General features: G+C 42.1%; 1 protein-coding gene across 1 annotated transcript; it reads right to left on the reverse strand.

Moving 5' to 3' along the window:
* Nucleotides 1–1,203: 1,203 nt before the first annotated feature.
* Nucleotides 1,204–19,867, reverse strand: LOC107536812 (putative adhesion G protein-coupled receptor F2P). The gene is made up of 8 exons (XM_087817129.1): nt 19,796–19,867; nt 15,721–15,763; nt 14,858–15,009; nt 12,694–12,924; nt 10,237–11,592; nt 5,632–5,673; nt 3,939–3,998; nt 1,204–1,251 (listed from the first exon to the last, which is right to left on the reverse strand). Exons 1-8 carry the CDS (start codon nt 19,865–19,867, stop codon nt 1,204–1,206), a joined length of 2,004 nt encoding a protein of 667 aa, XP_087673255.1.
* Between the last annotated feature and the right edge of the window lie 3,615 nt (nt 19,868–23,482).

The raw sequence follows: 23,482 nt of genomic DNA on the forward strand, positions 1-23,482 counted from the left end.
CAAAAGACTCACAGCAACTGCACTGTAGGTTCACTCTTTCTGGAATATGAGTCCCTTTGGGTGAAGCCCCCTTGGTGAATGGAGAGCCTCTTCCCATTAAGTCCCACCGGAATCCAGGGAACAAGCTTAAAAACCTTGTCCTCCTGTAAACTAGACCACAATTCCTTTCCTCTTGGGAAATGTCCCTTTCTTTGTATAAGGCCCTGGGCTGTTGCAGAAGGTCTCAGCCACAGAGGCTGCTAGAACCTGGGTATACTGGGGTGGGAGTGGTGGGCTCTCTCTACATATCTCTTTGTATCTCTAGATATGTAGAGATATGTAGTTTCTGTCTCTGTCATTCTGTGTTTCTGTGTGTCTGTGTGTGTGTGTGTGTGTGTGTCTGTGTGTCTGTATGAGTCTCTGTGTGTGTCTGTTTCTTTCTGTATTTCTCTGGGTCTCTTTCTGCAACCCTTGGCCTCTCTTTGCATGTCTCTCTCTGACTGTGAATGTGAGTGTCCCATTGTGGGTGCCTTGGTCTCCCTGTCTTGTCTTCTCTCTCTAGATCTAGAGGGACATGGAGACAGAGGTTGAAAGACCCTTTGCACAGGCCTGTGTATCTGGATGGCTCTCTTCCAACAAGTGAGTTGCCATGCCCCTTGGTATCTCTATTTCTGTTTCCCCCTGTGGCTCCATTTTAACTGTGTTTCTCTCTCTGTCTCTCAAACATGATCCCTTCTACATTACCCCTGAAAGCCTCACATAGTTTATTGTAATTTCTTAATCATTTAACACGAGGGAAAAGATTTCCCACAGTGGGACATCTGGGGATATTGTTGATATCAAAGAGGATGCCCTGGGGCTGGGGAACTAGAGAAGCGAAGGAGGAAGACAGGGAATGGCTGTGTGGAGCCGGCACCTCTACTCACTCTCTCTTAAGTACACCCCATGCTAATTTAAGAGCATTCTCTCTCAGGCCTGATTGTTTCATAGGGACAACCAAACTTCAGTAGTGCAAGAATGAGAAGTATGAATGTACTTCTAACCTTAGCCAGATGGGAACAGATTACATAAGGAGAACACTTTCAATCAAGAAAAAATAATTTCTCATCAGAACTCATCAAACTGTGATTTTTTAAAAAAAAGGAAACAGCATATATATGGCATGCACATGGGGACCCACTTGCTTTGCACTCACCTCCCAAGTTAGGAGTGTAGCCTGGTTGGTTAGCTTGGCCCTTTGGTGGGGTGACAGGAGTAATCAGAAGAAAGGTTCTGCTGAAGAGAGAAGTATAATTTCAGTTATGATTGGCCTGTTTTCAATGACCACAGTTATCCAAAGCACATGGAGACTTGTGACCTACAGCAATTTATTTTTACCATTTCACTTTCTCCCTCTCCTTGTTTGTATTAGAACCACTGACCACACAGAAACAGGCCGGTGGGAGAGATGCCCCCTCCTTGGCCTGGCCTGGCTCCCTCTCTGGAAGGCGCCTCTGGTTAGGGAGGGAAATGGGAGAAGGCAGTTGAGTGGAGTGGAGGGAGAAATCAACACGAAAATGTCTCCCAGCCCCCAAATCGCTCCCTTTCAGCCTGCCTGCCGAAATCCTTAGCATTATAGTTGTCCCCTTGTGATGGGCCTGGGCCTAAAATATCCTGTGTTCTAGGTATATGCTGCCTAAGATAGGCAATACATTAACTCATTGGTAGAATTATTACACGTGAGCATAGACTAATTAGTCACATCGAACAGTAAATGAACACAGGTAAACACATTGATTATCCTGGGTTTGGGAACCTGGGCTGACACTGTCCAGGCAGGTGTCACAAGGAGTTCAATCGGGACCTTAGAGGACTGCCACCTAGTGGTCAGGGGTCTGCAAAGCAGGAGAGGCGAAAACGACAAGCCCCCTTGCTCTGAGTCAGGCTGAGGCAACTTACCCGCAGTGAAAGAAAACTAGTGGGCAGAGTGAGGGCTGGGCTGCAAGAAGTTAGATAAATGTACTTAGCACCAATACCAGCGGTTCTTAACCCTGGCAGCACTTAGAATCACTGGGGAGCTTTCTAACGAAAGGACTGAGCCTTACCCCTAAGGCTTGCTGGTTAAATTTTTCTTGGGTGGGGTCAGGATGTGGTATTTTAAAAGGCCCTCTAGGTGTTTCTAAGGTGCAGCCACCATTGAAAACTACTGACTCAGATAATCAAAAACTGATAATAAAGTTCTGGGTATGATCCTGACGTATGTTTTTTAAAAATGACTCTTTCCAAAGCACTGAAGAACAGAATTTCCCCGTGGTGGCTGGGGATCAATACTGAAAACATAAGGAAAGGAGCCGTGCTCCGTGGGAGCAGGCGCAGAGCAGGGGAGGTGGCAGGGGGCACTTACAGCAGGGGCGCTGCTGTGAGGAAGGTGTTCACCACGCTCGGGCACTTCAGGAGGCCTCGATGAGTGGGTCTCAGCGTTGGAATCAGCCAAAGCCCAGGCCACACTGCCCAGCAATCCAGTGAGGACCTCCAGGGCTGGGGCCCGGGCCACAGGATTTGAAGCTTCCTGATCGATTCTGATATTCAACTAAGGTTGAGCGCTGTTGCTTTATTATTTTATTATTATTATTTTTTTAATCCTCATTCTAGGATATGTTTAGAGGGAGGAAAAGGGGGCAGAGAGAGAGAAAGACAGAGAAATATCAATCGTTTCCCTCCCATACACACCCCAACAGGGATGGAACCTTCAACCGAGGTACGTGCCCCGACAGGAAATCCAACCCTCAACCTTTTGGTGCATGGACGGCACTCCAACCAACTGAGCCACCTGGCCAGGGCTTTTATTTACTTATTATTTTTTATTTTATTTTATTTAGTTTATTATTTTATTTATTATTTTATTTTATCATTTTATTTTATTATTTTATTTTATTACCATTGCTTTAAAACCACTGCTTTATTCTCAGAAAAACATGGTGGGGTTAGCGAGAGGTTAGAGGGGTAGGTGGTGGTGTTTTTTATTTTTATTTTCCTTTGTTTTTGTTTATTTTTTAGCAGAAAGGCATGTAGAGGGGTCAGCAGCCTCCCAAGTATGAAGACCAGGGGCTGGGAAGAAAATCAAAGCTTTGGTAAGAGTGAGGCAAAAGGGGATAGAAAAATAAAGGGAAGAAAGAAGACGCAAAGTGAGGGGAGGGAATGGAAAGCTGAGGGTTATAGGGAGGGGGCAATGCTATCACCCAGGGCCACAGGGTGCCCAGCCCCTCGAATGACCCGTCACCCTGCTCCACGGAAATCTGCGGCAACACCAGTCCATGCGGGCCCATGTGGATCCCTTCGGATGTTGGCCTGGGAAGGTCTAGATGTCCTCCGCCCTCGTTTCTGGGTATGCTCACTGGGCCCACCCTGAATCCCCTCTTTTGCTGCCGTTTAAAATTTTTTCAGTTTCTCCTGGGTTGCACCTTGCAAAACAATGCTACATGGTTACTAAATTATAGGAAGCGGTGATAAATGAAAGGGCATGTATACCATCCAGTGCCTGGACAGGCCCCTAACCTTCTTTTTACAAGTCCAGTAACCATGGCTGGCAGCCCCTCTTGAAAATAAGCTATTAGATAGTTTTTGTGTAGGATCAGAATTTGTTTCCCTTACTTTTCACGCTTTGGATGTGGTTCAGCCAATTGGAGTCATAAAGAACTAGTGGGCTGCCACGGGGATCTGAGACATTTAGCTTCTCTCATTTGTCTGTTTCACCCCTGGGTCTCCTCCTAATGCGTTTAAGTCAACTTTCATCTCTTTGATGTGGTGCCAGGGCTCCAGAAAGAATTTGAACAGCTCAGAGGAGCACTCACTCAACACTGGTGAAAACTCCATAGCACAGAGTGTTAAGGGACAGTGTTAGCAACATTCCATATGCCAGAGGCCCCAACATTGTTTTCTTGTCAAACCTTTAGGTGCACAAAGGACTATGAAGGCTTTACCTCTGATATTCTGGAGGCCCATTTTGCAGAGGTCACTCGATCCTTTAAGGCTTCTCTTATCTGGATAAAGAAATAAAAGGAAAAACCACTTCACATAACTTTTACTACAGTATATTGTTATAATTGTTCTATTTTCCTATTAGTTATTAATTTTTTAATTATAAACTTTATGGTAAATTAAAATAAATATGTATGTGTAGGGAAAAAAACAGAGTATAAATAGGGCTCAATACTATCCATGGTTTCAGGCACCCACTGGGAGTCTTGGAAAGTATTCCCCACAGATATGAGAGGACTACTGTACAACTTTTTGTCAATTAATCATAACATCTTTCGATATTTACCTTTTATGTCATTATTTTAAAGGTAAAAGTTTTGCTCCTGATGGAAGCTTCCATATCTTAGAGCTTTTTGCACACCTTACACCACCTAACACTGCTACACTGATTAATAACGCTGCATCTGCTGTTGCTTTGGCTACAAATACTAGTTTTGGCATTAGGTTAATTAAAAAACATAATAATACGTAATAACTTAAATGCTTTCTTTGTGTTTTCACGTGCAAAATTTTTGTTGTTCTTTACCATAATTTAGAGAAAAGGCAGGGAAAGTATCATTACCTCTGCATTCCCTTTGAGGAATCTGAGGCTTGTGAGAGTTAAGGAACTCAATGGCACGCAGCTAGTACACAGAAATCTCAAGACTAAAAGCCTAGCACTCTAACCTCTAAATAATTTTTATCAGGTTATGGTATCCTTATGAGAAAATGAAAGGACCATTGTGAAATGCCTTTTTATTTATGAGCTTTGCATATTAACTTGTTAGTAGAATAGCATTGGTGGTAAAATTAATTAATTAATTAAAAATTAAACAATAAACCCTTCACTGAAGGTGTTTGCATCTACATTTGAGAGGCTGTCATTTCAAGAGACAGTATAGCCCAACGGAAAGAGGGTGATTTTAGAAGCCTAAGCAAACATTTGGTGTTTTGTTCATTTGTTTAGATTTTATTTGTTTTCACCACCCACTACCGATACAAATTCTCTGTGCTGGGAGAATTCCTTTCCTTGACCCCATTGCTCATTAAGGTAGAAGCCAGGAACCCACTTTCCCAGCCTCCCTTGCAGCTCAGATGCAGCCATGTGACCTGGACTCAGCCGTTCATTCAGATGTGACAACTCAAGAAGCAGGTGCCAGTGGATCCCAACAGGCCTTGGCTTGGTGAGCTGTGCTTCTGTGCCCAGCAAAGTAGGGAAAGTGTTGCATGTGGAGCAATTCTGTGCTGTGAATTGGGAACTATTCCTGGTGTGTAGCCTCCATGTCTCCAAGCCAAAGAAAGATCTTCCCAAAGATGATACTGTGAGATTTAATAAGTTCCTTTCTGCTTCTACTAGTTAGAGTGGGCTTCTGTAGCAAGCTACTTAATCACTCTGAGTCTGTTTCCTCATTCATAAGACTGAAAATAGGAATACCCAAGATTGTTTTAAGAATTCGAGCCAATGTACATAATATGCTTAGCCCCATAAGAGCTTGAAAGATGGCCAATATTACTTGCATCATAAAGAACAGTGATGTCCTGTTAGTGTCTGCACAAATAATTGAGGTGAAAGACCCTCAACAGGTGGGCTTTACAAATGAGCATTTCAGGTTCAAGTATTCTTAATGCAGAAAAAAAATGAAGGATTTATAGTACCTTTGGATCCAGGATTGTTCCAAACACCAAGATGAAGAAGCCCTGAGAAGTGAGAAGGGACAAGAGCCATTTATAAAATAATATTGATAATAATAATATCAGCATTCATGATCAGTTCTTATTCTGAAACTGATAAAATTAATAAAAAGAAAGCTGAAATGAGGACCATTTGGTTCAATCTTTGACTCATTTTAAGATCACAACACCTACATGCACCCATTCAACAAATATTGATAGAGCATCTCCCATGTGCCAGCCACTGTTCTAGGGGTACCTCAGTAAACCAACCAGATCAAGGTCCTTGATTCATATAAATATATTATACAAATTTATTTTTAATTTGGGCAAAATAAAAGTGTTTTGCATTTATCAGGAGCTGTACAGGTCACCAGAATATAATGGTGCAAGCAGGAGTCAGAAGAGATGTTAAGCAATGGATAAGCAGCCTTATAATCCCTGAATAATTAGTAATGAAAGAAAGTTCCACAGGAAAAAAAATAAAAAGCATCCATGCTCAGTTTTACTTAATACCCTCAACCTCCTTCCCCCATCCACAACCAAAAACTTATAAAATTTGCAAAGAAAAATCAAGTGTATGGATCATCAGAAAAACTAAAACCCCAAACAGATTGAGTTTCTAAGCACATAATGGGTGCTCAGAAATAAGTGCTCCAAATATGATACAGAGGGAATTAATTTGCTCTCATATGTCTTATCATCCATAACAAACCCAGGCCCCATTATAGGCCATTTGAGTTTTTAATTTTTTTTCATATGTCATAGCACAAAACCACCCCAGAAGAAGGAAAAGTATTCATCCTATTTTGCAAATAAGGAACAGGAAGCTCAGAGACTAAACTTTCAAAATGTGATGGAACATTGATTAGACAAAATCTCTCTTTAAAAAATGTGATCACTCAGGTATTCACTCACCAGGTTGTCCTCAGCAGCAACAATACCAAACCCACTTCTGCCATGATCTGCAAAAGCTCAGCTGAGGGGTGGAGAACTTCACAGGGACAATTGCCTGGATGGCCATGCAGCTCATCCATTGCCCTAAACATACTAAAATACACTTCTTCGTTCAGCCAGTCTAGCAAGTGCTCCAAGCTTGGAGAGCCTCCATCAGGTTGCTTTTTTGTGTGACTCCCTTAGCCTATAACTATTGAAATCTGTCATTGGTCTACTAAGAAAATGCCTTTGAAGGCATGATACAGAAGGTTAAAAAGTATCATTTGTATACAGATGCTTAGGACAAATACATCCCATTCTGTTTTTGGCACTAAGGATACATTTTAAACCAGAATCTCCATGAATTTTGCCCAAGAATTAAATTTTTAAAAGATCTGGGAACCACAATTCTAGCCTGTTTCCTCCACAAATATACATCCCTTTGGCTAAAGGACTAAGATAAATTTATCTCCTTGAATGATTTTCAATTTCTTGAAGTTGGACTAGTTATATTTATATCTGCAACATTTAGCATAATGCTTGGCACAAAATAAATACTCAATAAATGTGGTATCTCTGTGTATTTGTTTGTGTGTCTGTATCTATGTGTGTGTTTAATTTTTTTCTTATACAATCTGCATCTGTATAGCTGTAAATATGTAACAGGGAAATATCTCACTACAATCCCTTTTCATTGGCCCATGCCTCATTGGAAAAAGTTACACATTTTCATTCAGAAAATGTGGATAAAATATTAGTCATAAAGTTTAGTTTCTAATTGAGATGAATTCACAGGTAGCAACTTCTTCCCATTTCTTTTAGTAGAAAAAGCACAATTTGAGCAGATAAATCCTAAGGTATTCTCCCAACTTTTAAAATATGTGCTTTACTACCACAGATTAAAGGTTTGTGTCCCCACAAAAGTCATACGTTAAATCCTAACCTCCAATGTGAAGGTATTTGGAGGCACTTTGGGAGGTCTTTAGATTATGAGGGTGGAGTCCTCATGAAAGAGATCAGTGCCCTTATAAAAGAGGCCCCAGAGAGCTCCCTTGCCCCTTCCACCATGTGAGGTTATAGCGAGAAGACAGCTGCCCAGCTGTAAATCAGAAAGTAGGCTCTCGAAAGACACCGAATCAGCTCATGCCTTGATCTTGGACTTGCAGCCTCCAGAACTTTGAGAAATAAATTCCTGTTGTTCGTAAGCAACTCAGTATTATATGGAGTCTCCAAACCTTACCCAGCCCACAAGCACTCTCAGTAAATACAAGAGAAGATACCAACTAGAAGCTGCAGATTGACAAAGTAGCATTCAAGGCAGCAACTGACTGTACAGGGTGGGGCAAAAGTGGGTTTACAGTTGTTCATATGGAAAATAATACAATAATTGATAAGTAATGATACAAGAATAAACTCTGTGTTTCATATATTCACAGCTGTAAACCTACTTTTGCCCCACCCTCTATAATAATCCTTCCCTAGTAAAGGGGGTGGTTGAGATTTAAAACCACTGGCAGCGCTTCCACAGGCGTAGGACCAGGAAATCTTTCAGAGCCTTTCTCCTACACTTTCTGGATCTCACTGTATATTTATGAGTCTTTCTTCCCCACCTGCTTTATCAACCTCAGTTGCCTTCATCTCAGTACATACTAAGATTTCGCTCATCCGGTTTCTTTCTGCTCAGTTGTTTTTGTCTCCCACCTCATTGGATCTATGGCTCTCCTTTCTCTCCTTCACCCACTGATAGGCTAGCAATCAACCTGCTAATTTGCAGCACTTGCCAATCTCCAGGGTTAAATACTCCCACCATGGTTGATTTAAACCTAGCAATGTGACATCACTGATGGAAGAGAAGACTACATCATTACACAGCACTTCCACCATGCAGATATAGTAGATGCAAATAACCTCAAGAGCAGAGTAAAATGCAGAAAAACAATTAGGAAGTGATTCGTTTTGATGATGTTCTACTTTCATTTTCAATCTAATTTACTTAATTGTAAGTCTACATAAGTTAATGATGTCTGTGTTTACAAGCAGCTCTCAAAATTCCTGGAAATATAGTAGCCAGCTCTCCTGAGCCAGCAAGGCAGCTTCAGCACACCGATGTCTGGCCCTGACCCAAACCCTGCTCTCAGCTTCTCACCGTCCTGGTGTTGGTACTTAGCTGGGCCCCACCCTCCTCCTTGCCGGGTGTCAAGGCAGAAACTCACTTTAAATTACAAGTTAATCCTGTTTTGACAGGTAAAAGAGCTTATGATACCAAAATACAAGTGCTCACAGCCTAATCCAAAACAAAGAACACAGTTAAGATGGCCCCAAGGGCGACAAGGAAAGGAAAATGCTGAGAAGTAAGACACGAACTCATTAAGTTCATGATAAATAGCCATGGAATATGCTGAACAAAAATGTAGGAACACTAGGTTTTCATCCCAGTCCTATCAGCGACTAGCTACATAAACATGGGTAAAGGAACTGATAATTATTAAGAGCTACACAAAAAGTGCAGGATACAATTAATATATTCTATAGAAATGCACAAAAACAACAACAGATTCAAAAGATTAGACACCTCGATTACTGTTAACATTGTTCTCAAAGACATCAAAACGTTTATAGTGAATAAAATCATTTATACCTAAGCTCTGAAAGAGAAAAATGAGAAAATATTGGACTTAAAATTTCTATTCTTCATTAGGTAAAATATTGATTTGAAAATAAGCTTATTTTCAAATTAGCATACATTTAGGAAAAAAAATCATTTAGAAGTCTTCAGAAAAATAAAAGCTTTCTTTTCAATTAGTTGTTATTTACATATTTAACATTCAACATAATAAGCTCTGACTCATTTCTACAAGGTGACAGAAAAAAACTGGAAAAAAAAATTATTCAAGAAGGGAATTGTTGAATATTGAATACTATCCAGCCATTAAAGAGACATATATATATCCATAGTAACCTGGCAAATACTGGGATATATTTTTAAGTGATAGAGTAAGTTGTAAAATACTACACATTGTTTTTAACCCCTATATTATATTATGTGAAAAAGTGTTTGTATATAAACATAGAAAACTTGATAAGGCTATACATGAAAACATGAACTTTTTTAATTTTCAGAGGTGAAGTAAGAGAGTATAGAGGAAATGATTTAGCTGGCTTCACTAAAATAAGATGGTTTCCAATGGTCAACTAAACATTCTAAATGGAATAAAATATAAATGTGCATATGTAAATACTTCCAGTTACATACCTAGATTTAGCAGAGTGGTATTGTTTAATTTCTAAACTAGTTAAAACTCAGTCTACAGTTAGGCTACTTGTGATCTTAATACTTTGTGCTTTCCCATTCACTGTTTTATTTTCTTTTTCAAATACTCCTATAAAGCCAGCAGATTATACTCTTTTAATAAGTGAGAGAAATATGGCTTGGAAAGGTTAAGCAAATATCCCAGGAGAATGTTACACATTAGTAAATGAGAGAGTCAATATTTGAATCCAGGCCTTTCTGAAACAGAAGCTTATTTCCTGACCCAATCAGCTATTCCAAGTCCATTGTCTTTTGTAAATCAATGCGATGGCACAACCTTCTGATCACAAAACTTTTTCCTGAATTCTCTCGTTTTGAACTTGGTCAGAAACATCTAGACTTACCTGGAAAGCGTTAAGCAAGGAGAAGAGTATGTGGAAGACCAGGGAGCTATCGTTGATGACTACGGCTATTCCGAATCCCCAGGTCAGTCCCAGCAGCGGTGTGAGGATGGCAATATTCTTACTGATTCTCACAATGGCTCTCACCTCCTGGAACATGGAGCTGCCAATGGTAGCTCGCTGGGTCTTGACAATCACCAGTGTCACCGTGATCAGGTTTACTACCACAATAGCCAGAGCTGGGACCACAAAAGCCAGGAGGGCCTTGGTCATGTCCCAGTTGAGCCAGCAGGCCTCAGGCCGTAGGTAGCCTTTGCCAGGCTCAGTGGCAGCAACTGTGATAACAGCAATGACCAAGGGGCACCCATAGCCCACCGAAAAGAGAGATGCCACCAGGACAGACTTGGGCAGTGTGTGGAAAACAATCAGGATCCCATAGAGGATAAGAAGTGCCATAGCAAGCATCCAGAAAAACACAGCAAGGTAAAAGAAATGAACAAAAAATGTTGCCGCGACGCATCCATTGTGGTGTATCCTCGGACCACTCAGAAGGGAAGCCACGATGAACCACGCATCGGCCATCAGCAGGGTGGCCGCAACGTTAGCGATACACAAGTGGCGTAAAAATGAGATCTCGGTCTTCGTCACTCGGCTCCAGACCAAGGCCTCAATGGACAAGCAAAGGATCAAGCTGCAAATAGAGACGCCCAGGCCTATGTATGTGATGTAAGTCAGGATGGGACTCCGCAAGGTGTGTGGTGCCATGAGAATGGAGAAAGAGGTAAACAACTTGCTTGGCCTACATTTGCAAACGGCCTGCTGGGAGTCCTCCTGAATCATTTGGCAGGCGTGCTGGTCCCATCTGCTCTCTAAGGAGTGCCAGCCAACACACTGTGCCCTCCTCTCCTCTGAATTCCTGATCTTTTCAAAAATCAGTGAGATTCTCTTAAGTTCCTTGGGCAAAATGACAGACAGGACAAGTCCGTTCACAGTGACATTCTCCAGAAGACTGGCTTCTAAGATGGCTCCAAGAGTTGGAAAGGCGATGCTGACGACCTGAGAAGGAGAACGCACCTTCTGAACTTCATCTCTGCTGATCAGCACCCTCCCAGTGACTCGGGTGTCATTAACTCTCATTGAGAAAGTTAAATTCTTCCCGTTGCTATCTCCGGATATGGTGGTGCACATAGTATGAATGAAGACATCCGATATGTCAATGGGATGTTTATTGGTGACTAGGTTTCTCGCAAAGGTGTTGACTGAGTGTAGCAGCACGCAGCTGCTGTTTTTCTCAGGGATGAAGGTCCAGTTGGAGATGCTTTTGCTGTCAAGAATGTGGTTGGCCATGATGCTGTAACTCTGTCAACAAAGAACCCACATTAGTGCCGAGCCACTGTCAGAACGTGCCAGGGAAGTTTAAGCTTCACTTTTATAAAGCATGGTCCTGCAACCAGCAACATAGGCATCCCCTGGGAACCTCTTAAGGATATAGAATCTCGGACCCCATCCCAGACCTAAAGGATCCGAATCAGCATCTTAATGAGATCACCAGGTGACTCACATGCCGCTCAGGTTTGAGTTGGAGGGCAGAGCTGCAAGGGAGCTGCAAGGGAGCTGCAAGAGAGCTGCAAGGGAGCTGCAGGGGGGCTGCTGCCCTCCTGCTTATGTGATGCCTTCCTGTGAGGCAGGCGGGTGGGCAGCCTTCACCGTGTTTATCGCCACCGGCAGTTCCTCTTCACACCTGGGTGAAACTAGCAATTTGCTTACCCTGGTCAGAGCATCCACTGTGTGATTAACATCTATTGAATCCCAACTGTTTGGGGGGCACTGTACAGGAATATGCCAGATTGGAAACTGACCCCAGGGGCTCAACCTCCTTTCTAATATCCTCTACTTTGAAGATCATTTTATTTTATTTATTTATTTATTTATTTATTTATTTATTTATTTATTGACTTCAGAGAGAGGAAAGGAGAGGGAGAGAGAGAGAGAAACATAAATGATGAGTCATTGATCAGCCACCTCCTGCACGCCTCCAACTGGGGATCGAGCCCACACCCTGACCGGGAATCAAACCCCAATCGCTTGGATCCTGGGTTGACGCTCAACCACTGAGCCACACCCGGTCGGGCTGTTTTCCATTTTAGCAACCTGTTCTGACTCGAAAGTAAAAGCATTTCTCTCTGCAGGACCTGGAATGGCCCTTAGAGGTTTGCAGTAGCCAAAGTACACATTGGGAAAGCTCACAACCGGGCACCCAGCAAGTGCTCTCTGAATGTCTATTGATTGTATCCACTTTTTTCCACTCATTTTTTTCTTCAATGAAGATTTATTTCAAGCACTTACCTGGTATTGGGGATACTGAGGTGAAAGACACGGTCTCTCCAACTAACCTGCCTTCCTTTCCCATCCCTCTCCCCAAAAAACACAAATGCCCTCCAAGCGCTCAAGGCCACTGACCTGCATCTTCGCTTCGTCCACGTCTGTGGACAGCATGGCCGATATGTTGCGGAGGAGCTGCACGATGACGGCGATGTTCCCTGGAATCCGGGGGGAGCGCTGAATGTTGCTGAGGACACAGGACAAATCCTTCGGACACTTCTGCATCAACCTATCTGCAATGGTCTCAGACATTCTGATATATTGACTTATATTCTTACCTCCTTGAACTGATGGGACTGTATGAAAATCCTCCTAAGAAATGGCAAAAAGTAAGTTTGTTTTGTTTTATCATGTTACTTTGGTTTTCAAAGTAAAAGTACCTCTACTAGAATCTAGGACAGCCTTATTACACAACTGTATATTGCATCATGTTTTTCTCTTTTACATTGTCAAAGTCACATCTGCTATGGAGCAACCTGCGCAGTACCCAAGTGTGTGAACAGAAAATGGAAGGCCAGGCTTGCCAGTGCCTACTCCTGGACCCCCTACATCCAAATAGCAACTGTGATCCTTAGCAAACCACTTCACACCCCTTCTGTGCATATATACTGTGCATATAAGTATATCTCTAGTGTCACTTAAACTTATGTTTCATTCTTCCCAAGGGGCAAAGCGTCAGACAGAAGCATATTTTTTTAAAAAAGAAATTCTGAACTAGATCTGGATGAATCAGCTGGAACACCAAGAAAGAAGACTGACTAAAAATAGTGAGAGGTGGTATTTCCCACAGATGCGGGCTCTGGGGCCCACACTTTAAAGCAGGGGTGGCACACTATGGCCCCAGGTGGGCCGCCTGTGGTTTGTAAATAAAATTTTGTTGGGACTCATTGTATTCGTTCATCGTACGCATTGTCTATGGCTGCTTTCCTGCTACAATAGCAGAGTTGAGTAGTTGCAACAGAGACCATAATACCCACAATGCCTAAAATATTTACTATCTGGCCCTTTGCAGAATAAAATTGCCAAACCTTGCTTTAGTGGACCCCTTTTTCCCTGCTGCCCCTTCTCGGAGGTCAAGGAGCCCGTGGCCTAGAGGATATGCCTACTCAGATAAGCCATGTCCTCGCTTCTAGATACCCAAGTGTTCTACTGAAGCACTGCAAGCCCATTTCCAGGGCCTTCCCTAAGTCTGTGTGGCCAAGGATGGCCCAGGCCACCAGTGTGCTCACCCGTAGACCTGAGATGTATCGAAGGGACACCTGTGTTCAGGCTTAAGGATGTGTGGCCTTGGCCTTCCACCACCTCTGAGGTGGAGGATGGACTCTAGAATGGGAGGCTCACAGATTCTACTTTATTTAGCATTTTGAAGACTTGATTTAAAACATTTAAATATTAAGACACATGGTATATGGGTCCCCATGTTAATCTTTGCCTAGGTCCTTCAAATCAGGGGTGGGCTGCCTTTTGAAAGTCTGGTAGGGGAACTTCAGGTATAGCACCCACTGCCTTCCCTGGCCATGTCCCAAAACAGGGGGTGGGAATGTTGCTAGGACAGAGGAAATGCTAAAGCAATGACTCCCCTGACTGAATCAGAAGCTGAACTTGAGAAAGGTGAAGTCCCTGCTAGACAGAGGAGAAAAAAAAACAAAGGGAGAAGAAATAATATTTGACCTGATTTTATTTACTAGAATTTGATTTTTAAAAATGTATAACTACTTAAGTATACATGGGAACATGCTCCCTTGTTTGACAATGAAGTCCTTCCCTCTAGGTCGTCTCTCTCATGTTTTACTGAGCAGAGAAGTCACCTGGGAATGGTGGTAAAATGCAGATTCAGATGCAGCAGGTGGGGCCCAGTTTCCCCGTGTCTGAAAGTTCTCAAAGATGCCCTGTGCTGCCGGTCAGTAAAGGACAGATTGAGTAGCCAGGCTTCGGGATATTAAAGAGCTAAGAGTGAAAGTGGAGAAGCTGTGACCATTCTAGACAGCTCTTCTAGCTCTGACCTAGCTCTAGGTTCTTTGTGTCATGAAAAGTGTGGAAGACTGGAGGGGGAACTTTTAGACGCCCGAAGTTAAGAATGCCATTCTAGTGTAGAGAGCAAGGACAGGTAGGAGCTTATGTATTCAGCAGCAAGCGTTCCTACCTACCACCCTGCTTGGCGCTGTCCCTCTCTCTTATTGAGTGCAACGTGTGTTGCTAGTTTGGGGCTCCCCTTTGCATGTGAGAGAAAAGACGTTATTACCTCGAAGATGTTTAAGGCGGTAAGAGTCTGGCAGGTATCAGTGATCTTATGCCATTTCTTTCGCCTACATAAAAACCCCATGTTTCCTGGAGCGTCTGGAGGGCAAGGCTGACTGCAGTGGGAATTGTCCACACAGACACCATCGCATGCACCTGGGACGATAAAAGGCATCAGAATCAGATGGAGAGGCATGGACTCTGGGCTTCATGGGCCAGTCACCAAGGTGTCACCGCATGAAGGCACATAAATCCTGTGGACATCGGGTATCTTTTCTTTGAAAAATGGAGGAAGATTGAAGTAGATCAGTGATCGTCATATTTCAGTGACAAACTACTATTGTTTCCAACAAAATCTTACTCTGAACTCAAATGTAGAAAATAGATAAAAGTGTAACTGGCCCAATTAAAGTGAGCAGGAAGAGCTCACAGTTCAATCCCTAGGTCCCTCTCGCACCCCACAGGAACCCCCTGAGTACCTCCTCAGTCCCCTAGAGGAGGGGACAGTTTGCAAGCCACTGTACCTGATGTTCTCTAAGAAACCTCCCAACTCTGAAACTTTATAATCAGTTATGTCATCAGCGAGTTCTCAGAGCCTTGTGCTAGCCACTGCCCCAGTCTGAGTTGGCTCAATCCAAGGATTTATAGTAAAGAACCCCCCAGACCAGGATGGAGCAGAGGGAGCTGGCAGGAGAGGGAAGCGGAGGCCAAAGGTATAATTTAATATGAGAAAAATAAAAAGGAAGTCCTGATGCGAGCCATCAACAGTCCCGCCTGCCATGCCATAAGACAGGACCGAGGATGGCCCTCAATGATAACAGATGGAAAATAAAACTTTCATTTGATTAGTAACTGCTACCAACATACCGTGTGGCCTGGCAGTCACCTTCTCCTTGCTTTTGCTGGCAGCCTAGAGAGGGAAAATAAAAATTCACATTAAAATCAGTTGGTGATAAGCCAGCCCAATCATTCACTTTAGTCAGCAGCCAACAACCACATCTTCATCAGCTATGATGCCAGGACCCCACCAAAACTAAGACCAGGGAGTGTGTCCCAGGACCCCATTCTCCCTTTAACCTGGGCAGCTACCTCTCCCACTGCTATTCAGGAGGAGCCCTTCTTCCACCCCAGCAAACGTGAACTACACTCTATCTAAACGGTAAGTCATGAGGTGGGTTTACTGTGAGGTTAAAGAAGGCTAAGCTTCAGCATCCATGGCTTGTATGGGCCCCTCCAAAGCACTGAGAGAGGACTGACAATGGGTTCACATGAGGGTATGTTTTATTCCACTGTCCAAAGCAAAACTCTTCCACCACAATCTGTTCAGACCATTATTTTTTGCCAATCCAACTCCCCCTCCTTCACACACTCCCCCATTTTGGACAGCACTAGAGAGGCTGTAGCTACTTATGGAATCTGGACAAGTAGGAGCTGACTTGGGGAGACATTTAGCCTGGGTTCAATAGTACTTCTACAGTTTGTAGCCATTTCTGCATTACAGCGAGGACATCAATGCATAAGAGGCGTTAATTCTAGGAGCACTTACAATTAGTCACAGAACAAGAAGGTTCTAAGAGCCATGAGGCCCTGTAGGTCATACACGAAAGAAACTTGCTAGAGGTTTTCCCAAATTTGACAAGAGTTCTACATATTTACATGGCATTACTGACAATGAATTCAGAAGCTGAAAGTTATTTTTCTAAACTAGAGTAATAAAATTAATCAGCAATGCTAGAGGAAAGACTGAATAATCTTTCTATTCTCTGAATACAGAAAAAGTTATAAAATTATCAACATGCGCCCGGCCGGGCGTGGCTCAGTGGTTGAGCGTCGACCTAGGATCCAGGCGATCGGGGTTCGATTCCCAGTCAGGGCACATGCCCGATGTGTGGGCTCGATCAATGACTCTCTCATCATTGATGTTTCTATCTCTCTCTCCCTCTCCTTCCCTCTCTCTGAAATCAATAAAGATATATTTAAAAAAAAAAATTATCAACATGCAAATATGCAGCCAAAAATGTAGGAACAAAAATGTGGGTGGTTCATTAATAAAAATATTGTTATTTTATTGAATGTATTACTGCATAATGCTGAGTAATGATTGAATGTAATACTCTTCAGCACTTCTAAATTTGAAGTTTGTTATGATTCTTTTTCTCGTTCTAACTATTCACTTTTCCCTAAATTTTGAATTTGTAATTTTGTATTCTTTTTTTTTTAAGAAGGGTCCCTCAAAACCCAGCTTCCCCCTACCATAAGCATTCTCACATCTCTTGGTTAAAAGCCCCTCTTTCCCACCCATCTGTATGATACTGTACCCTTTACTGAGAAGCAGTGTCACATTGTGGTCAGGAGGTAGCTGGGAACAGAGGTCTGGGTTCAAATCCCAACGCTGCCACTCGAGACCCCGAGAAAGTTCATCTCCCTGAGACTCAGTTTCCCCATCCATAAAACAAGATAGGAATTATAGTACTATAATTTCATAATCTGGACTCAGATAATTGTTATGAAGAATAAATGAGAACATGTATGAAACACTTAGAACTGGGCCTGTAATATTGTAAGTGGTATTTAAGATTTAGCTTTCCTTATTATTCTCTAAAAATGGACTTGCTGAATGTCTATTAAATACAAAGCTCAAGTTTGCCTCCTCTAAGAAGTCTTTCCTGACCCAGTTCTAGATGATACACCTCTTCCTCCCTTGCTCCTGCAAAATTTATTATCCATGTCACCATACCACTCATTCAATGGTTGGCATATACTCACCTGACCTGCTGTCTTATTATCTAATCCTTTCTATATATGCATGTTATCTTCACAATTAAGTCCTAAGTTTCTTAAGGACATAGACTGTGTATTATGCTTCTTTATATCCCCCTAAGTAGCTAGGTAAGTACACAAATGTATACATACATATTAGTATGTACGTATATACTGGCATGTATGTATGTGTATATGTGTGTGGACAGTGAGTCTAAATCTTCCTGTTCCTTCCCCAGAAGTTTTCTCTCTAGGGGCTAGAAAGAGCCTTGATAGAGTCACTCCAACCTGCAATCCTAGATCTCAGCCACTGGGGAAGGAACTGGAAATTCAATGACAGCTGCGTGACTGACACTTGGAGTTCACATCCCTTTCTTCTTCACAACATTGTTTATCTCTATGATATCAAGAAACAACACTGAATCTTCCATTTTCTTTACCAAATCAGAATTTATGGAGAATCTGAATTGAGCATTTGGGTTCTGTGAGGAAGGCGTCTCTGATTCATGGAATACAACACCCTCCAAAATACTGTGGTAAGGTGACTTCTCGTTTCACAACCAAGAGAATCAAGCCTTGTTACATACATTGGAGAGTTAAAGGCCTTCCACCAAATAAGAATTCTAAAATAATATTTTTGAAGTTCTAAACGACCCTATGGATCAACCAGCCCAACCCCCTTATTTTACAGATAAGGAAAGTGAGTCTTTGATAGATGAGGTGACTTGCACAAGGCCATGCAGGGTGTTCCCCTTACAGCTGGGGTGAGAACTCGCTCTCCTACTCCTACAACACTGCTCTTTCCACCAAGTCAACCCACGTCCAAGTGGAGAAGGCAGAGGAGGGCGTATGGAAGTTCAAGCTTCTCAAGATGCCCTACGCCCATCTTGAGAGGGTCATGATCTCCACTCCACCACAATAAAGCACATAAAAGTGGACAACTCTGGATAATACTTGGCGCCTTAAACAGACTACAGTGAAGTCACAGTATATTAATCAGATGTGTGGGCAGAAGGCTGTGGTATGCTGTTTACAAGGAATTCTGGAAAACTCTGCCTTCTTAAGTAAAGGACCCCATTCACTTCTTCCCGGCATCTGATAGGAGCTATGTTAGCTTCAGATACCTACAATCCTCAACATAATACTGTAAAAAAAAAACAAAAAAAAAAAACCCCACTTCAAAACCTGCTACCTGCTAAACCTGTGGAGCTGCCTGAGTGAGTAAGCAGGTCAAGAGAGGTGTAGCACCCAGAAGCTCAGCATCCAGCAACTTGCTTAGTAAAAATAAAAGGATGGAATGTTCTTGGTGAGGTGATCCCCAATAATCAAGAAAACAACGCTAACCTCCAATGCTCTCACTACTTTTCTAATTCTGTCATGTGGGAAAATATGAATGAGAAAATGAAAGGAGGAAATAGTACCTTGCTGTGGGGTTGGGATGCCTCCTGGAAAAGGTCTTTCTGAAGGGGTCTCCAATCTATCCCAGAAACGAGGCACCCATTCAGTGTTGGGGGATTCTCCATATCTTATTTTAAATAAGTAACTAATAGGAAAATTAAAATGACTTGTAATCTGAGGAGAAATCTTCCAGAGAGAGGCATAGGGCTCACTGCCCCACAAAATGTACAAAAAGTGCATTGCTACAAACTTCATTCCAGTTAGACCTTGATTAGCGATTACCTATGTGAGTTGCTCTTTGCCCCTTCCAGCCCATCTGTGGTGGTCACTATCAAGTTTCTCAAACCAGATGCCATTTGGGGTGGGACAATGCTTTACTGGGCCAGGCCATTCCTAGGTCCTGCCTACACTAAATGCCATTAAATATCTCCTAGTCAGTATTTCACCCTCACCACACCCATATTTTTAAGTGCCCCTGAGGAAGTGGCCCTAGTTACAAGCCACTGAAAGCTCATCACCAAAGGATATAAAAAGAAGAGTTTATCACCCTTAAATCATTTCAGCCTCACTGCATCTCAGGAACTTATAGAAAAAGTTGATGGGAAAATAATCTGCAACTCTTGGCTAAATGGGTTTTGTACATGTGTAGTTGCAACTGCAATTTCTTCTGGCTGAACCATCTACCACCATCCTCTCCCTACACTTCAGCTCAGATAACCTAGAGCTGGGTTTTAGTTTCCGTTCGCTACCCAACCATTTCGTGCTCCCACTTCCCTTCTCTTACCTGGCATAATGTCCTGCAGGACTCTGTGGGCAGAAGAAACAATAAGCAGTACAGCAAAAACGTATGAGTCATTGTCTTCAATGCAGCTGCCTTTCTTGCTTCTATAAAAATAAATGAAAAGGCAAAAGGTTTCCAATCTGAAGCTTTCAAAATTCCATGCCACTGCAGACCCATTGGGCTTATCAGACTGGCTTCTGTCTTTAGTGCTTTCTACTCAGAAGTCCCTGCCCCAGAGGTGGCCTCCCCGTGGCCTCTCATCCATCGACTTCACCAGGAAGCTGCATGTGTGAGCACCTCTGGCACTGGGAGGCCCAAACAATTGCTGAGATAACCTCCAGCCTCTGCTGTCTGCTTGCATCTGATGCCTCATGTGGGAATTACTCCAAAGGAAGCTCCCTGCCCAGATGTAATGAATAACAGCCCATGCCCGGGAATGGGGAAGATGGCTCACTCTCTGGGTTAGGCAGGGCTGAGAAACATGTGGGTGGCTACGGTGGAACGTGAGTTGGAATTCCTATCTGCAGACTCAGCCTAGAAATATATTTTGAAGGAGAGTAAGCACCAGCCTTGGCCTATTATCCCTCACTCCCATCTACCCCTGGAGCTGTGTTTTCATAGGTAGGTAGCAAGTTATTTCTGCCAAAACTGATGTTCAAATGATTCCTTGGCACCTAGAACTATGGTGGCCACATGGTGGGCACACAATACACTCAATAAAGGGAGAGGAAAGGAGAGTGGGTGGGAAGAACTGATAGTTTGCATCAGGTTTCTGCTCTACACAGGACGCATGTAAGTCAAAATTTCAATTCTAAACTTTAATAATTTTAATATTTTTCATCCTGAGTGAGATCCTCTTTGAAAGGCATTTGGTGTTTCTTTGCTTTCAGATGGAAGGACTCAGAAGACTTGGATGTCAACAAAGGTTAGGGGCTTTGCAATGGTTGATATTTGCTATTTCACCATTTTTGGCCAAAAGGGAATAGTCTTTATCCCAACCATGCGTAATTCTATAGCAAACAATGCCATTATTTTAAAGATTATGCAAAATGTATTTTTAAATCATGTTTCTTGCATTGAAATACTTGCCTAGCTGAAACTCCACTGAAATCTAATGATTATTTTAAAAATTTGAATTATCTGTTTCAGCTTATTGTCAATACAGGTTTCTGAAGGTATATAGATCTTTAAGGAAAGGGATTATTACTTTGTTGATCATCACTTTTAAAGAGTTTAGTAGCAACCCAGGTGGCCACACAATTGTAAGTAAATGGCAGTCATGTTTACACCCTTTATTCCAACCGAAGTCATTCAACGGATGGAAATCCCAGGATACAAATCACCATGCAACTTACCAGAACCATCAGCAAAGCAATTACTGCTTTGGGTAAAATCATCAAAAATGGAAAAAATTAAAACCAATGATGAACTTTTTGATATAATTCTTATAAAATCTGAGATGGGCCCATGTTTTTCTGAATTGCATTAACTTTATATTAAAATTCTCATCATACAGGATATTCTTCCTCTTAACTAAAACAAATTTTTAAAAAGTAATTTTAGAAATGATTCAAGACAACAAACTCTCATAGAGTTAGCACTACTCAGCCCAATACTCAATAGATATTTTATTTTTAAAAAGGAAGAGGAATTGAATGATTATTTAAGGTTCACGAGTCAAGATGAAAACCATTCTGTTTGCTTAAAATGTTTAAGGTGTTGCAGTGAAATAATTCTTTGCTTATTATATTGTCATTTTGTTTTAAATTGTAACTATAGTGAAGTTTTAATTTTTATTAAAATGCTTTTTGATTGTTGCTAAAATTATGCTTCTACTTCTGACAAAATAAGCACTTTGTGTTTTATGTGGGGATGACCTTCACTAGACTTTATGGAGTGGCCTGTTTCGATAGGCATGCTGCTACCTAGTACCCAGGATTTTCTAACATCTTTTCTTTAGTCCAGGTCTACCTTTTTATAGAACGGGGACCACAACTCTAGAATGCAATCTTTTCCCAAGGTTCAGCAACAGTGTGAGTCTACTTATTAGTGCAATTTTAACTCTTTTTCAATTCTCTTAATTAGAAGGAACATTTTCTAAAGCTGACTCTTTGAATTTTGCTTATAAAACTGATTGCTCTTTCAATAAAGTGGCTTAGTTTAATCTGAACTTAAATAGACCCATTTTCTTCCAAATTTGTTCACATTAAGCCCTTTTCAGATTAGCTTTTTCCAGTTCCCTGAAAGCAGAAAGTTTAGATGAAGCCAAATGGCAAGCACAAATCCAATCTGTTGACCACTTTTCCCCCCAAAACCTTCATCCGTGTTTTGTTTTGAAAAGCCATAAGTCTCTAACAGTTCAGAGCTCCTTCCCCAGGTCCGCCCACACCTTTCTGAAATGCAGGGGTAGCTGGCATGCAACAATTCCCTCTCAAACAAATGTTTGAAACTGTTGGTTTCACGTAGCCCAAGTCAAAACATTCATTATGGACATCACTTCAGAAAAGGCTAATTTGTCAAAAGCACACAACTTGAAAAAACAGTCACTTCGGGTGATTCACACCAAAAAAAATTTTAAAAAAATTAAAAGTTAGTATACCAGCACTGAAATTTTGCAAAGTAAAATGTGCCAAATATAAAGTGTTGGATTTTTTTTAAATTGAGAGACCTCTTCCCTCCTCCCTTATAAAAACAAACAAACAAACAAACAAATGAACAAAAAACCCCAGCAATGTGTACAATGACCAGATTCAAAAAGGTATCTCCAACCATCCAACATCGAATATATTCTTCCATTTTGTGTTGTCTGCTTTCCAAATCTGAAAAGGGTGCCCAAGGTGCTCATTCAGCAAAGACAAAATGAGCCCTTCATTTCCAAGCAATGTCCTAACAGCTAGAAATGAAATGAGCATGACTTCTCTGTCTCCTTACAAGCTTGGGGAAGTCACAGTGTGATGGGGCTTCTGAAGACTAGGAACTTAGAGGGGCCTTGCTCCCCAGTGACCTGCAGGCCTTGTAGGAGTCAAAGATAGAGGAATAGACATGACAAGAAGTATTCCAAAGTTCTGAATTCCACAAAACAGTTCTCATCTTTGTACACAATTTAATTTTGAAAAATTTCTTCCTACTCCATGTTGCATTCCTCCACCCCAAAGCCATATGGTTGACTGGCAACTGGCACAGCTCACTAGTGACAGACAAAGCTGGGAGAAAGAAATCACATTGTAAATGGAAAGGAGAGGGCCTCATCTCCCCTGGTTACTGCTGGGGTTGGAATTCTTGCAATATCCCAAGAAAAGGAATTTATTGAGACTGGCACCAGAGAAAGAGTGATTTTTATTTGCATGGAATTAAATCCCAGAGTTTCCAAAGTCCCATTTCCCTTACTCCAGTAGTAGAAGTGTAGCTGGGGTTTCAGTAGAGCTAAAATCAGAGCCGGTGTCCAGAGCTTCCTTTCCATGTTGGAGCAGGGTCCAGTCCAGCATCAGGCTAGCTTAGCTGTGTTTCCAGCTGCAGGCCATAATTCTATAGCCTGTGGGGTCCATAGGACCACGTGGTGAAGGAGGGAACACAAGGGAATGCGAGGAAGTAGGAGAAAAAAGCCCCACTAACCAAGAGTCAAGCACAATAAGAACAGCAAGAGCAACAAGAGAGAGAATTCCTTTGCTTAGGAGACTGTGTATTTCCAGA

The sequence above is a fragment of the Miniopterus natalensis genome, chromosome 5, assembly GCF_054644295.1.
Source record: "Miniopterus natalensis isolate mMinNat1 chromosome 5, mMinNat1.hap1, whole genome shotgun sequence".
NCBI classification, from domain to species: Eukaryota; Metazoa; Chordata; class Mammalia; order Chiroptera; family Miniopteridae; genus Miniopterus; species Miniopterus natalensis.

Bases quoted from the DNA above. Each gene is read 5' to 3' on its own strand.
- LOC107536812 (XM_087817129.1), bottom strand. From the start codon at position 19,867: ATGACTCATACGTTTTTGCTGTACTGCTTATTGTTTCTTCTGCCCACA. The intron at 5,674-10,236 runs GTAAGTCTAGAT...CTCACTTCTCAG, and splicing joins CCTTGCTTAACGCTTTCCAG to GGCTTCTTCATCTTGGTGTT. The intron at 1,252-3,938 runs GTAAAGCCTTCA...TCTCTTCAGCAG, and splicing joins GGGCCTCCAGAATATCAGAG to AACCTTTCTTCTGATTACTC.